General features: G+C 36.3%; 1 protein-coding gene across 3 annotated transcripts; it reads right to left on the bottom strand.

The window, feature by feature from the left end:
* Window positions 1–1,769: 1,769 nt before the first annotated feature.
* Window positions 1,770–14,515, bottom strand: LOC107925336 (separase). 3 transcript variants are annotated; one of them, XM_016855990.2, is made up of 27 exons: window positions 13,824–14,515; window positions 13,573–13,750; window positions 13,394–13,501; window positions 12,691–12,825; window positions 12,141–12,583; window positions 11,601–11,709; window positions 11,333–11,458; window positions 10,788–11,078; window positions 10,602–10,718; window positions 10,291–10,512; window positions 10,069–10,179; window positions 9,792–9,938; window positions 9,309–9,677; window positions 9,126–9,215; window positions 8,656–8,928; window positions 8,433–8,556; window positions 7,552–8,328; window positions 6,739–6,976; window positions 6,018–6,120; window positions 5,080–5,274; window positions 4,555–4,610; window positions 4,196–4,425; window positions 3,849–4,107; window positions 3,221–3,608; window positions 2,727–2,966; window positions 2,456–2,543; window positions 1,770–2,346 (listed from the first exon to the last, which is right to left on the bottom strand). In XM_016855990.2, exons 1-27 carry the CDS (start codon window positions 14,441–14,443, stop codon window positions 1,832–1,834), a joined length of 6,552 nt encoding a protein of 2,183 aa, XP_016711479.2. In that variant the 5' UTR covers window positions 14,444–14,515; the 3' UTR covers window positions 1,770–1,831. The 3 variants fall into 3 exon arrangements, with proteins under 3 accessions (XP_016711479.2, XP_040968789.1, XP_040968791.1); XM_041112855.1 differs by having other exon boundaries at window positions 9,792–9,935; XM_041112857.1 differs by lacking the exons at window positions 13,573–13,750; window positions 13,824–14,515 and having other exon boundaries at window positions 12,141–12,593.
* Between the last annotated feature and the right edge of the window lie 205 nt (window positions 14,516–14,720).

The following is a 14,720-nucleotide window of genomic DNA, read 5'->3' as shown; positions in this document are numbered from 1 at the left end:
AAAATTTTCTTCAAGTGCCACCCACAACTTATTTGCAGAAGTCTCCTTTGAAAAAGCATACCTCTGCTCTCGAGAAAGGCATGATCGAATTGTGCCACATGCCAACCGATTGATCCCCTTCCAATCTTTCTCCTGTACATCATCTGGTTTCTCTTCATCAATGGCAATGTCTAGACCCTGCTGAAAAAGGGCATCTAGAACCTCACTTTGCCACATACCAAAATGGCCCGTGCCATCAAAGATCTCCACGGCCAATCTTGCATTTGCAATTGTCGGTCTTGTCCACATGGACGATGTTGAAGCTCCTACACCGACCGTTTTTTCCATAATCTTTCAATATACCTAAGGAAATCTTTTCTGATGTGGAAGATCAGTTTAAACTGCAACCACAGAGCATACTACGATTAACCTTCGGCTCTTGATACCACTTATTGTTCCAATAGGGTCGGAAGCGTGTAAATTATTGTACTAAAAAATCACACAAAGTTCAATTCCCAGGGAAGAGAGGTGGATCACATGGATCTCTTAAATACCAAGTCTTTCCTTAGACAGAATATCCCTTCTATAGTAATTTAATAGCACAATTAAATACTACTATTATACCCTCAAATATTGAAAGAAAAATAGGACAAGAAAGAACACAAGAGATTTAACGAGGTTCGGTAAATTATACCTACGTCCTCGGGCACTAACACCAAATGATAACTTTACTATCTCCAAAGTATTACAAACAAATAGAATTCCTTAAGAATTCTCAAATGGGAGAAGAGAGAAAACTAAGAGAGAAAGATTGGTTGGGATGGTGTAAATGAGAAATGGTTAGGCCTATTTATAGTTGAGGTTCAGGGGCTAACTTGCAAATGGCCTAAAATTTAGGGACCAAAATTGCAATTATCCCATTCAACTTTAAACAACTTGCCTACCATTTTTTTCTTTCGGTGCCACTTGCACCTCCCATTTTTTGACTTTTCAACACCCCTTTTAATTTGTCTTTTCAACAGCAGGGAAACAATGAACGTATTGCGAAACCTTAAACTGCTAAGGAACCTCATTGTATTTTAGGGGTACTGAGATAAATCCTTCAATAATTGAAACATTACAGTAATTGGAGACTACATGCTTTTGTTGTGATTGTTCCATTGTTGCTTCACTCAAATTTTCTCGTTGTCAATAAGTATTGCAGGGATTTAATGTGGTTTGATTATGAGAATGTAAATCAAATATCTTGGCAATAAATGAATTCCGAAGTTGCTTTAACGTGTGGCAAGGCAATTTCAATACTAACTGCCTTGGCGTGTCCCTCAGATAAGGGAGCATTCGGCCAACTCAATTGACTGAACTATTTTTAGGTTTGTCGGGTTGGTTTAATATTAAACCATGAGTAATATATTTAAAATAATTAAAATATTAAAATCAATCAGTTTTTTATTAAATTTATCTAATTTTAGGTTGGTCAATTCGATTGTTAATTAACTTAACCAATTTTAAGTATTAGATTAGATTTATGAGCTTGAATGATAAATATTAAAAATTATAAATATATTTTAAATAATTAAAATATTAAATAAATCAATTTTTTTGTTAAGTAACCTGTTACGCTCAACGAGCATTAAACAAAATCGTGAATGGCTGAGCTCCGCTTATGTTAGCAATTCCCCGTCGAGTAATCTAATGTGAAATTCGTGTTTTACAGGTTCTGAATTACTCTCGTTATCAGTTATCACATGATTTTTTATTTTCTTTTGTAATTTCAAAAAATAATAATGTAGTAAGCCGAAATAAAATATTTATACAACTTCTAAGCTACATTTGAGTGGTCTGTTTGGAATTGCTACAAATCTTTCTTTCTCATAATGCCTGTTGGGACACCATAACAAACTGGCGACGCGCCATTCAAGAAAGGGAGGGTGCAACTCTCTCGAGCCCTACCAACAAATGATCCTACTGTCGGTCTGTGCTCACATGCATTCGTCGATGAACCACTGTTTGCAGTTTCAGTTAAATTACTGCTTGCCGATTTCTTTCTGGAATTGCCTTTACGGCCTTTAATTTTCATGGCCTCAAATTCTTTCACCAGTTGGTTGCATTGGGAACAATCTACTAGATCCATTCTTTCTCTCAACCATGCATTAAGCACGGCCTTCCCGAAACGGTCAATGTCCTTGTCTGTCACTTCCCACAAGTTGGCAATAGTAACTGGAGAACCAGCTTGTATATAGGATAGCGAAACACCTCGCGGCACATAGCATCCATTAAGCCTCAGTGAGCCACTACTGCAACCCATTAGCACGGTGGCAGCGCACTTCTCCAGTCCCTGAATCTCATCTTTGGAAAGATACTGCTCCCCTATACCAACCAAAAGCACACAAATGCATATCCAGAATTAATGCAGAGGAACAAAAAGAATAGCACAAAATGAGTAACATACAGTAGATGGCAGTAGTAACAAGCATACCACTTCCATGGCCAAAATATAAGTAAAGGTCATGGTTTTTCAAGGCTGTAGCCAGTTCTTCAGCTGTTGGCACAGTTCCAGCCTTTCCCTATATTATATCGTTCGTTAAGAAAGAAATTATTTACTGAACATCATTCCATGTCAAGCAAAATGGAATAAAGATTAGCTGATTCAAGTTAACAGAGCAAAAAGTGGCATTTTCTACCATTGTATGATAAATGCTTTGCCCTTTGACAAATCCAACAAATAATAAGAGAAATGTATAAATCACCTCAAAATTTTGATCCCTAAACCAGTTCTCAAATTCAGCTTGTGTGCTACTAAGGTCTCCACTGGGATTTAACAAATAAAAGGCATCCAAGGGATCTATCAGAGGAAAAGCGGCAGCATTTGTACAAGCTAGCTCATGATATTGCTGACTTCTCTCAAGTATGAAAGAGATACTGCCTACAGAAGGCATTCGATAAACCTCCTGCTGTCTTAGTATTGGTATACTTTCCCATGGAAGCATCTGTACGCAGTCCTTGTATAGTCAGTTGTTACAATAAATAAAGTAAATAAAAAGGGAAAAGGATGGACTTTCGAAGAGGAAAAGTTGAAAAAACAAAAAGAATAATCAAACCAAGAAGATGTTGGCAAAAGCAAAGATGAGGTGAAAAAATGCTATTAGAGGACAACCATCTTCTTGGAGCAAGATAAACTCATGCTATATTGATATGCCCCGAAATGAAAATATATATAATAAACCATAACAATTTCACCAACCTGGACATCCAAGTCCAACACCAAAATTATCGGTTCCCTACAGATGGCATCCTCCATATGAAGCTCATTCACTGCTTCACGTATTAGTTGAGAGGCCAATGCAGACACATCATCAATGCCATTAGACTGAGAATTTTCTTGTTCGTGATGTTCAAGCTTGCCAGTGTAGCATCCTTTTCTTAAACACCTCTGTGAAAGGCATGCTTCTTCAATGTCAAACTTTGCAGCTCCAAGAACGAGTTTAAGGTAACTCTCATTTATGTTCATTTTGCATTTAGATTTCAGATCCTGCACCAGCTTCTTATGCACTGTGTTCAAGCTTCTGCAGTCCAAGCAGTCCCCAAGAAGCACATGCCTCCATGGACCCAACCATGAATCTTCTAAATTACTGGAACGCAGGCCAGACATATATATATTTCATACATCAGTAGTCAATTTCAACATGAAATGCTGCAAATTACATACAAACTTTGGGTAGTTTACTAAAATGTAGCCAAAAGGAGACAAGTTGAAGAACTTGTGAATGAAGTTTTGTGAACACCAGTTGGCCACTGGTGATCCAATCCCAAATCACAATAATTGTGTCAAAAATGGATGCACACATATTTGATGAAAAGAGAATATCTACCTCAACAGTTTACCAAGTTGGTGATCAACCTTTTTTCTAACCATCCACCACAAAGACCTCGTACTTTTTGTATCTTCTAAAGGACAGCCGGAAGATGTCATGAAGTTCTCTTCCAATATCATTTTAAATGCCGGAGCAACATTATCAACCACAGCGGAACCCCATGGACAATGCCACTTTTTACCTGAATTCATCAGCTGGCGCAATTCCTGACAAGCCCTTGCATTATCATCATTAGGAGCAGCATCATCTGAAACTTCTGTAAATTTTTTCCAGACATTTTTAGCATCTAGTGCATTAATATAATGTTAATTTTTAATTATTCATATTTCTATCAAAGAAAATACCTTCTAAAACTGAATCCAGAGGCAAAAGCAAAACAACAGGTTGATTCTTAGAATTCAACCGCGACAATAGCATCCATGCATGAATGGAAGATGGGTCAAGTAGCAATTCTTGCAATAAATTGGTATAATCATGACCGAGCAAACTTATACATATGATGGCAGTGGCAGGAAGGCCCACATAAAAGTTCATCACAAATTGTTCAAGATCATTGACTGACTCGGGGGCAAGCCTGCAGCAAAACAAGAAGAAAGGATAACATTTCTTTCTTGTATGTATGTGCACATCAGGGGTTGATGGGGTAAAGAGAAACTATAGAAGCTAGTAAATCTCATGAATTTTCAGTTGTAACAGCATAAACCTTAACAGTGTGGATGTCTCTGTATGTGCGCAAGATGAAACAACCCCATTCAAGTCCTGAAAATGAAAATCTAACGACTCAATCAGAAAAGTGAAATAGCATGTGTTATAAAAATTTTTATCTACAAAATGAGATAAAAGCTGCCAGCCTCAATAATCAAGAAATAGTAAATAGCACAAATACATAAAAGTAGACGATTGAAAAGGCAAAACAGAAAAAGTTGGTAAGACCCCACAAATTAGCACCTAGTCCTGACGAAACAGGATTCACCAGGGTATAAATAATATTTGCCAATATCATAATTAAAGATGGACCACCAAAATTCAGAATGACTCTTGTGTGCCAGACTTTTCCTGATAACATTAAGGAGCATGATGCGATTCATCTATAATATGTAAGTCAAATGCCTTGACATTTTAAGACAATTTTTGGAACTATTAAGATTTATTGGCAAATAACTTGTCTTGCTACTTTATCATATTGGAAATGGCACCAAGGAAAGACAAGATAAAGCGTGCAACCTACCCCAGAATCTACAAAGCGTTGAGCATTCAATCTCCCAGAAGTACTAGGGAAGAACTGGTTATTAAGATGAGTCCCAAGTGAAGCTTGATGAAAATATGAAGCCCAATGACTTTCAGAGAGTGCTTTGCAAGATGGCAAAGCAAAGTGCTCACTAGTTGCAGAAAGCAGATATATTGCAGAAAGCAGTCTGGAAACCTGAGTATTAATAAAACAAAATTTAGCTGCCAAGAAATTAGAGAAAAAGCAATAGAAAAGACAGAAGGTTAAAACAATTAAGAGAACAAATTTGTTGGGAGCAACTTGCAAAGACAATAATTGGAAATTATTTGGGAACTCCCAGACAAACTAGTATCTAAGACAAATTTCACAAGTAAATAAAAAATAGCACTAGCAATCAAATTTAGCTTAACTGTATGCTCATTTTTTCCTTCATTACAGCCATGTAGGTGCAGTAGATGTTATCCGTATATCAACAGTTCTGGAGAGAAACTACATTATTGACCTTTAGTGAACTTAACTTAGATTACATTGGATTTGGATGAATAAGACATTTAGAAGCAGCAACAAGTCTCAAGAACTAGTTTAAGGCAGCAGTAATTTGGTCTGATGTTATTATAGATCGCAAAATTAGGAAAAGTAAATTAATTAGGGGGCAAAAAGAAAAAATCAAATTTCTAAGTGTTGCATTAGTCCTAAATTAACTGTCAGAAAATAGTGAATATGATATACTCAACTGTACCATGCTTGTTAAAATAACCTAAACACAGAAAAATGTTCAGTCTCAAACGGAAGACCAGTTTCTTAGTGTCACTGGATCTGATATACCACAATCAGATTCTTACATCAAGCCACAGTCAAGCAGTTAAAATAAAATTTACCTAAGACTATATTAAGCTTATGCAAGCATAAGATAGATCAGAATAATAAAAAAATTCAACCTTTTGAAAAAGTACTGGAACCTCACGGCTGAGTACAAAGGCTAGCTTCAACCAGTGTACTGTTTTTGATAACTGAACTTTGGAAAGATCACAGCAATCGATCCTGTTCAGAATATAAACCAAGAAAAGAGGAAAATAAACAAGTACTTAATACAAAAGATATAATAAATAAAGCTGATATTAGAAATTTACTATCGTACCAGAGTCCTCACTTATTTAGATACACGTGAATCAGAAAACATATATAAATATACACAGTGACGTGTGTAAATAAGTATCCTACAACCTAACAGAGGATATTCCAAGTAACATATCACAAGGGGGAAGAGAATTGATGCAGCAGATTATAATTACGTTAAATCGGGACCTAGCCTAGAAGAACAAATAATCAGCGATATTCAAATAATAATGTAATCGTCCTTTGGTAAAATTGTCATTCTTTCTAAGCCTATGTAGGAATACAACAAAATTTCTGCTAGTCCAGAACAATTAAGTAGGTGAAATTACAAGAGTGTTTTTTAGATAAGAAAAGCAACAAAAGCAAAAGATAAGCAAAAAAAAATTCAAACTTCATTCTCAAGAATAACTGAAGTACTTTCTTAATACAAAAAACAAAATGATTTCAGGAACAAGCGATTAGAAAATAAAGCATGTAAACTTCTTTGAGCACAACCACTACTCGAACATGTACACAAATCACAGACATCACAAGAACACATACCTGGCAACTTTGGAATGGAAACCCTTCAGAGTCATCCAGCCTATTCTGTATAGGATAGCTGCACGTTCAATAGCGAAAGTATCTCCCACGGTTTCCCTCCCAATCAAATCAAGCAAGAAAGTTCTGTGAGAAGAGGAACAAGTCTGAGTATATGCATTTCTGCTGACTAGGACAGATATGCTTTGCCAAACAACTTCGTGTATCTCATGAGTTGGATCACCATACCCCAAGCATTTTCCTAAAAGCATGAAAAAAGAAGTTACAAGAAATTATCAAGTAATTCCGCATTCATACATTAACCTACAATAACTGTAATGAACACCACGTATAATGAAGAGTGCATTTAATTGACAAGAAAGAAAAACAATTTCCTCAAGCCTAAGCTTTACGTTCTCAATATTACTACTCTCTTGATAAATCACCCCCATATATGATTCTCCTTTTTTCCTCACTTAAACAAGACCCAGGAAAACAGCTACAAGACTGAAAATTTGTAAATAGCAGCTTACAGTAAAGAACAAAACCTATAAAAACAAAGTCTTAGAGACAGATGACTGGAGTATGATCCTACATGCAGCGCTTTTTCCACTAAAGAGTGTAGAATGTTCGTTAAACCTCACTTGACTTAAAAAGGAGTAAAACATTTTTCTTTTTTCACTTTCAATTAGACAACAATTAATATCACATATTCTGTATTTAGTTATATTGGCTCAAATTGAAAGACACCTAAAGCCAGCTTACTAGCTTTTATATGATGCTGGGTATATGTGTTGGCTTGTACAATCAAATAATATCAAGGCAAAAGAACCATACCTGTACCAGTAAGTATCCTCACCAAGAGTTTCCTGTGGGCATACTCCCATTTCATATTTATGAAGTAGATCAGTAACCCAGATTTCATAACCTCAGCAGGAAGGCACTGCCAACACTTTGTTTGGTTACAAAAGCATGTAATTTCACTTGTCAATTCCTCCATACAGCTTCCTTTACCCAAGAGCGAGGAGTCCTTTTCCCAACAGGTGTCAGAGAGTTTGGATGCAACATTACCATTTGAATGTTTCGAAATCTCAATTTGTGCTTCACCAGTACAGGTTGTGCTTTGGTTTTGAGATGATCGAAATCTAGAGCGAGTTACCCTTGAACTTCTTCGTTCGGGTATCACATGTTGCTCCTTCACCACAGATTTGGATACATTCTTCGTTTTCCTACCCTTTCTAGCACCTATTGCCTCTGGCTGAGTAGCAGCATTGCCAGCAACATCTTCACCATTTATTATAGTATTTCTGACTGCCAGATCCACATTACTTTCTGCATCGCAAATGATATTTTTCCACTCGGAACAATTTAATTTCTCAAGGGCCGATTTATACAGAACTTCAGCACGAGATAATTTCCCTGTTGAATCATTTATGATAGAAATATCAAAAAGATTACGGAACAAATCACCAAGTTGCTGGTCAAGATTAGCTTCCAGCATCAATAGGCATCTTATGCAGGAACAATGGCTGCTGCTGTCCACCAGAATTCTTTTGGCACTTTGCAGTTCCTGCTCTGCAAAATTCCAGAGTCGTTTCTTTCGATATAATTTCCCTAATGTCAGCAGAAGGTACACTTTCAGCAAACCATCGATGCAGTTGTAAGAAAGAACAAGTATCGACAAGACACAAAATAAGATGGGATAATGACTTTCATACCCAAGATAGAAGAAAAAGTAGCTTCAAATAGTGGTAAGTTCTGTGAACAGGAGATACTTTTTCCCCATAATAGGAAAGATTCAGCCTCAACCCCATTTCCAATCATTTCATTAATACATCCAACCTGGAAATTGTATGTCGATAAAAAAATAAAAAAAATTCCTTTTAAGTGGAAAACATTAGGGAGAAATACATCAGACATTGTACGAGAGAAACTTCTAACCTGAAGAATGCTTTCAAGATAACATTCCAGTACATTCCACGGACTAAGATAACAGCCACATAGGTTTGATGAATTACTGTCAAAAGACCAAAGTTCACTAGCAACTATTCTGTGCACTTGAAGATTCTTAGGACCATTTATAGCTGTCTGGGCAATTTCACCAATGTCACCAGATTCGTTGTATTTCTCAACCAGCGCCTCAATTGAGAATGTAAATTTTCTTTTGAAAAGTTGACTCCGCAATCGAAAAGCTTCTTTTGCATATGAAAGACCCTATCAGAAAAATTGCAATTAGAAAAGAAAATCATAATAAGAAATAACAGGAGAAGAACATAATAAGTAACAATATGATTAAGATTTTCATGGAAAAGAGAGTCATAGTCATATTGGATTCATTAAAATGTTGCAGAACAAGGAAAATTAAAGAGTAAAATAAAAGATGCTAGATCATCCAAAAATTTGAAATCAACCTCAAATAATCGTCCACGGCAAATCTGTCTTTCACACAAATCATAGTAGAGATACCCCGCAAGGAAGAGAGAATGACTACGCACAGGATCCTATGAGAGCAACAGAGAGATCACTGCAGTCAACGGCATAAAATGTTCAATACAAAAAACTGTAGCACTTACTAGAAAGCTGACATGACTTACACTCGCAATGAGTTCAGAAGCAACCAGATTTACATTGTTAGCTGAGACAGCTGATTGTGTATGGCTTTCATGATTTTTTAAGCCATGATTGAAATTGTTAAAGAAACATGTGAGGTTCTGTTGGAACCCAAGAAGCCCTGGTTGGGATCCACTTAGACTATGCATCCAGAAGTCAACAGATTTGGAACTTCCACCGCAATGCTCTGATAAGTTTGTGATGAATGACTCATTTACTGGAGAAACACAGAGTGCATGGCTAAGCCGCCTACATTCCCAAAGGTTGGCCACACATTTCCCAAGTTCTACATTGTTTAGTTTGTATATTCTAATTATCAGTTTATATATGTTACTGTGTAATTTCGTGTAACCCTGGAGACAAAAAGGTGAAAAAGCAACAAGTAAAACAGTTAAAAGATGTTCAGAACTCTAGACAAATAGATTTTCATGACCAAAAGATAACGACAATCATATCAATAAGCACACCTTCACTGATAGCAAATCAAGTACATTATATAGAAGTTGCAGTGTATTTCCGGACACCATTTTGAACTCGTCATCCACAAAACAACTATCAGGAATGAATATGCTAAACCAAAGATCCAAGGCAGCATAGATATCTTGATAAAGCTGCTGTTTATGATGAAAAGAAAGTATGAGCAATCAGTAATATAGAAATTTATCACTAATCTTGATCAAAACGCATTAGTCAAGCCTAAAAGCACTAATTAGTCAAATCAACAGACTTTTTATGCAAAAATACCTCTGAGTTTGGTTCAGCTTCCTGAGTACATAGTGCAAGTAAACAATGAGCAGCAGCTAACTGATGGCAGGCTGGAGTGCCAGCAATACTTGTTTCACTGTAGAAGTTTTTCTATTTAAATAATATTTCAGGTTAGTCATGGATTCAACGCAAAAAAGAAGCAATAGTATCACAATTAATATCAACAGGGCAGAAAAATAAAGAAGTGATCTCGTGCAGTACCATAATAGATATAGCTTCAGACAAGCACCAAATACAGTCATTCAAAGCTTCAATCCCATTGGCCCTTATTGTTCTCCCCTTTCTAATTAACATCCTTGCTTTCAGTAAAGGACTATCTTCCATGGCATAAGCATCTTGCAGAAGTAAATCAATAACTTTAATTTGCATTCTCTGACAAAAATCTGGGTACCCATGAGTCATTTCTTGATACGCAAGAAGCTCCTGAAATTGGAAAAATCATCCATTAGTCATAAGCATGCAGAACCAAAAAATATCTAAAAGGGCCACTTTCAATAACTAACAATATGAACCTGCTCTAAAATTTTGCAAATCGCCATCTTTGACACTTCCGCAGAAGACAACAGCATACAACATAAAGTTGGAGCACTATCCTCTAAATCCTTGTTTTTATGAAGTTTGCACTGTATCTGAAATCAAAAGAACAATTGGCCATCATAACAAAAACATACAGAAAAACAGACAAGAGTTGACAATACCTTAACCCATTGCTTTATCAAAGGCATAGGACCTGACAACTGTCTAAACAAATTTTCAAGCGCAGACCAGTTTTCAAGACTCTCCACAATAATTTTTTCCACCTTAAGATTTCCACATGCATGGAGAACTTCCAAAAGAAATGCACTTCTAGTACATGCATCAGTTACCAAATCTCTGACAACATCTTCCGATAGATGATCACCAGAACTTTTCTTATGAATAAACATCTCACGGAGAAGTTGAATATTAGTCCATGATGCTCTATGAGAAAGTTTTAAAGCCTTCAAAGCCTGCAAAGGTTAGATTGATAACTTATATGAATGAGGAACTTAAATGCAAAGGAATTGAATTGAACAAGAATGCTTGCAACAAAAACATGCAGATCCATACATGTCATGGATATGCATAAAATAGCTTCAATCCTACAGAAATGATAAAGGTTCCTTTAGAAAGTAAAACTAATAAGAGTTGCCAACCATGCAAAAGAGCATTTAAATATTAATACCATAACCTTAACATTCACAAGTTTCAAGGAATTAAGTACCTCTTTAATTTGCTTGCTTCTGTACATAAGAACACCAATATTATACAGAGAGACATAGACAAATTTTAGCCCTTGAGATTGAATCCTACCACTGCCAATTATTTGCTTAATGTAGCACACACTCTTCTGAAATATAAAAGGGAAAGCCAGTCAGCAAGAGTGAAAGTTCAATAAACATCACCTCATCCAAAATTAGTCAATAAATAAACAACCAAGTAGCAAAACTTAAATTTCATTTTCCATGTGAATACCAATAAGATCAACTGACCGGAATTTTACGCTTAGTACAGGTGGAAAGAATGAACCCCGCCACAATTATACTAGGTACTAACACTTCACCATCATCAAATCCTTCTCTCTTTGTTTCAGATGCACAGCTGTAAGGGCAAGAGAAAATTTGGACAACCATTATATTCATAACTGATTTATGTGCATAACAATTCCCCAATATGCAGCAAAATACGTTATAAGTAATTTTATTAGCATTAGCATAAATTCATCATCATCCATAGTTAGCAATGTATCAAACTCAAAATATTAAGCAAACACAATTATAACTGTTGACATGTATCCTTCTAATAATGACCAAAAATCTACTTAATTCCTTAACTTTTGCATAATTACAATAATACCAATATACACATGAGCACTAAGAATGTCATATTCAGAAGGGAAAAAGATCATGTCATTTTAGTCACTTGGATAAACAAAAAATTAAACACCCTTGACTACAATGCCAAATTGTCATCCTAATCACATTTGGTTACAACAAAGCAAATCAATCCATCAAAGAAAGAAATAAGCTTACCTCTCAAGAGAAAAGAAACTATCACAGAACTGATAAAAAGCGTCCTGGATAATGCAGAGGCTGCTAGAATCAGATGAGGCTTCATTTTGAGCAAGTATGCGTTTTTTCTCTGAATTTACTAGTTCAGCAAGTGGCTGACACAAGAACTTCAGTGTATTATAGTACATCACTAGACAAGCCTTTTTGTCTTGGCAAGCCAGAGAATTTTTGCATTCAACATCAGATGCAATGCTAGGGTCACTTTTACCAATGTTACAGCAATTTCCAAGTAAACCAGACAAATTGTGCAGCTTATCCCTTTCAAGAAACAAAACATCAATAGCTGCATCATCTTCTACACCTTTGGAAGTGGTACAATCATTATATTTCAGCTTAACATTGTGCACAGATAAATCTAGCCCGGTTGCATAAAGCCTCAGTATTAGATCAACAGGGATTGTAGCCTGCGAAATTCTACCAAATTTAAGATTATAACTCAGGGCATCTTATCCAAATAAATGAAATAGATACAGATCCAAGCCACAAAAAAGCAATTAGTCAAGCAACATACCTGATGAAAATCACCTGCCATGTCATTTAAACGTTTTGCAAGAGTACTACAGAAAGTTGTGCCAGCATCTCTACATTTATTGGCACAATAATCAACAAGCTCAACAAACTCCATTGCATTATTATCTATATCAACCTGCCAAAAGATACTTCAATCAATAAATCACAGTGTAAGAGATAAACTTTAGTTATGAAGCCCTAAGCCAATTAAAAATGTCCATTCATAAAAAATTAAAAAATTAAAAGCGAGCAAGTAAAGCAAAATGATGCACAAAACAACTAGAACCAGATTAGGAAGAATGGTAAGATCTCAATGTGTTGACATAAGCAAATAAAAAGAATGATGGTATGTAAAAAAAAACAGAAGGACGCCATCATTACTACAGACAACCATCAAACAGCACCATAAGCCTTCAAATAATGGATTTCAAAGCTGACACATTAATCCAGCTTAAAAAGTGCTGCAACTGCTTAATTGTGAAAGGTTCAAATGGGTACAGAAGGAAAATAGGTGTGAGCATTCCTAACGAGAAACACTATTTACAAAATTACTACTATGTGCCACTACTATCTGTATCGGTGTTGGGAATTGTTGGCTGCATCATGAATTTAGAGTTGAAAGTTGTACGCATACAAAAGTCTTGAAATTAATGAAGCTAAATGACTTATTGAACCATTCTAAAACGTTATATAGTTACTCTTACCTTGCATTCACGGGAAATGGAGACTAACAAAAACGTTACTAAGTCAATTTGAACTGAGCTATCAGTTCTCTCTAGCGAGAACAATGAGGAACATATTCTGCGGGCAAACTGCAAATGTAAGAATTAGTAAGAAAACTAAAAACATAAACATATGTTGAGCCAAATATTAACAACCATACCTTGAAAACTTGATCCTTCATCATTGACCTTGCATACTCGGTCAAACATTCATTGCAGAACCCTCGAATCAACTCCTCGCCAAAATGATTAATCTCCTCAATCAAAAACCGGCAGCATCTACCCAGAAAAGTAACAAGCACACTGTGCGACTTCTCAACAACATCTGCTTCTAATGCCCTGAAAAGGCGCACAAAAATTTGATAAGCAAATGGTTCGTGTTAATATTTATGTAAATCAAGAAATTGAGTACCTGCACCAAGGCCTCACTTGCTCCAACAAAGCAAGAACTCTTTCATATTTTCCGGAATCTTTACAGTGTCCCATGGCCACGCTTTTCACTACAGACGCCACCGCCTCGATCACAATAGATCCAAACTTCGAATCACCACCAGCAATATCAATACCCGGAACAAATTTACCTTTAGACTTGACTTCCCCTCTAAGCCTCTCCAAAACCCTAAGTGCTTCGCTTTCTGCCTCATCGTATCGGCCCCACGATTGCAAACAGTATACGAGCTTCAATCTCTGGATCTGAACCAAGTGCGCACCGCCGGCTAACTGCGAGGAGACGAACTCGAGACAAGTTATGCAAAGTCGGTAAGTCTCGAAGAAATAACTAAGAGAGGCTTGTTGTTGTTGATTAGAGTTTTGTATGTAGATACGCTTGTATATTATTGGGAAGGATTTGGAAAGAAAGGACAAGAACTGTTTGGCGAGGGAGCGGACGGCGGCTTGGTCAGGTTTCTTCTTCTTGGAGTTTGCGAGAGTGGAGATAGGGCGGAGGTAGTCGGAGACCAGTGAGTGGATGCCTTTCGAGTCATCGGAGGTTTGGAGATCGGAGAGGAGGGAGGATTCGGTGGGAGTAGCCATTGAGAGTGAAAATGAAAAGAAAAGTGCGAGAGAAGGAAGAAGAGAGGAGTAAATTTTGAAGGGAATGAGAGCGCATAAGGAAAAAGCCCGCCTAAAGGGATGTTCAAAGATCTGTCCCACCGGAAACAAATTTCGAATTATGTAAAAACTATTTGATAACTTTATTCTTACTTGTTGTTTTATTTGATGATATAATTAACAACTATTTAAGAATAAATTTATGTAATGAAGTTATATATATAAAGTGAATGCACTAAAATTTAATGTTTTATGTTGT

Source organism: Gossypium hirsutum, chromosome A01 (assembly GCF_007990345.1).
Source record: "Gossypium hirsutum isolate 1008001.06 chromosome A01, Gossypium_hirsutum_v2.1, whole genome shotgun sequence".
Lineage (NCBI taxonomy): Eukaryota > Viridiplantae > Streptophyta > Magnoliopsida > Malvales > Malvaceae > Gossypium > Gossypium hirsutum.
The sequence above is the reverse complement of the archived record's forward strand: the minus strand, read 5'-3'. Positions and strand labels throughout refer to the sequence as shown.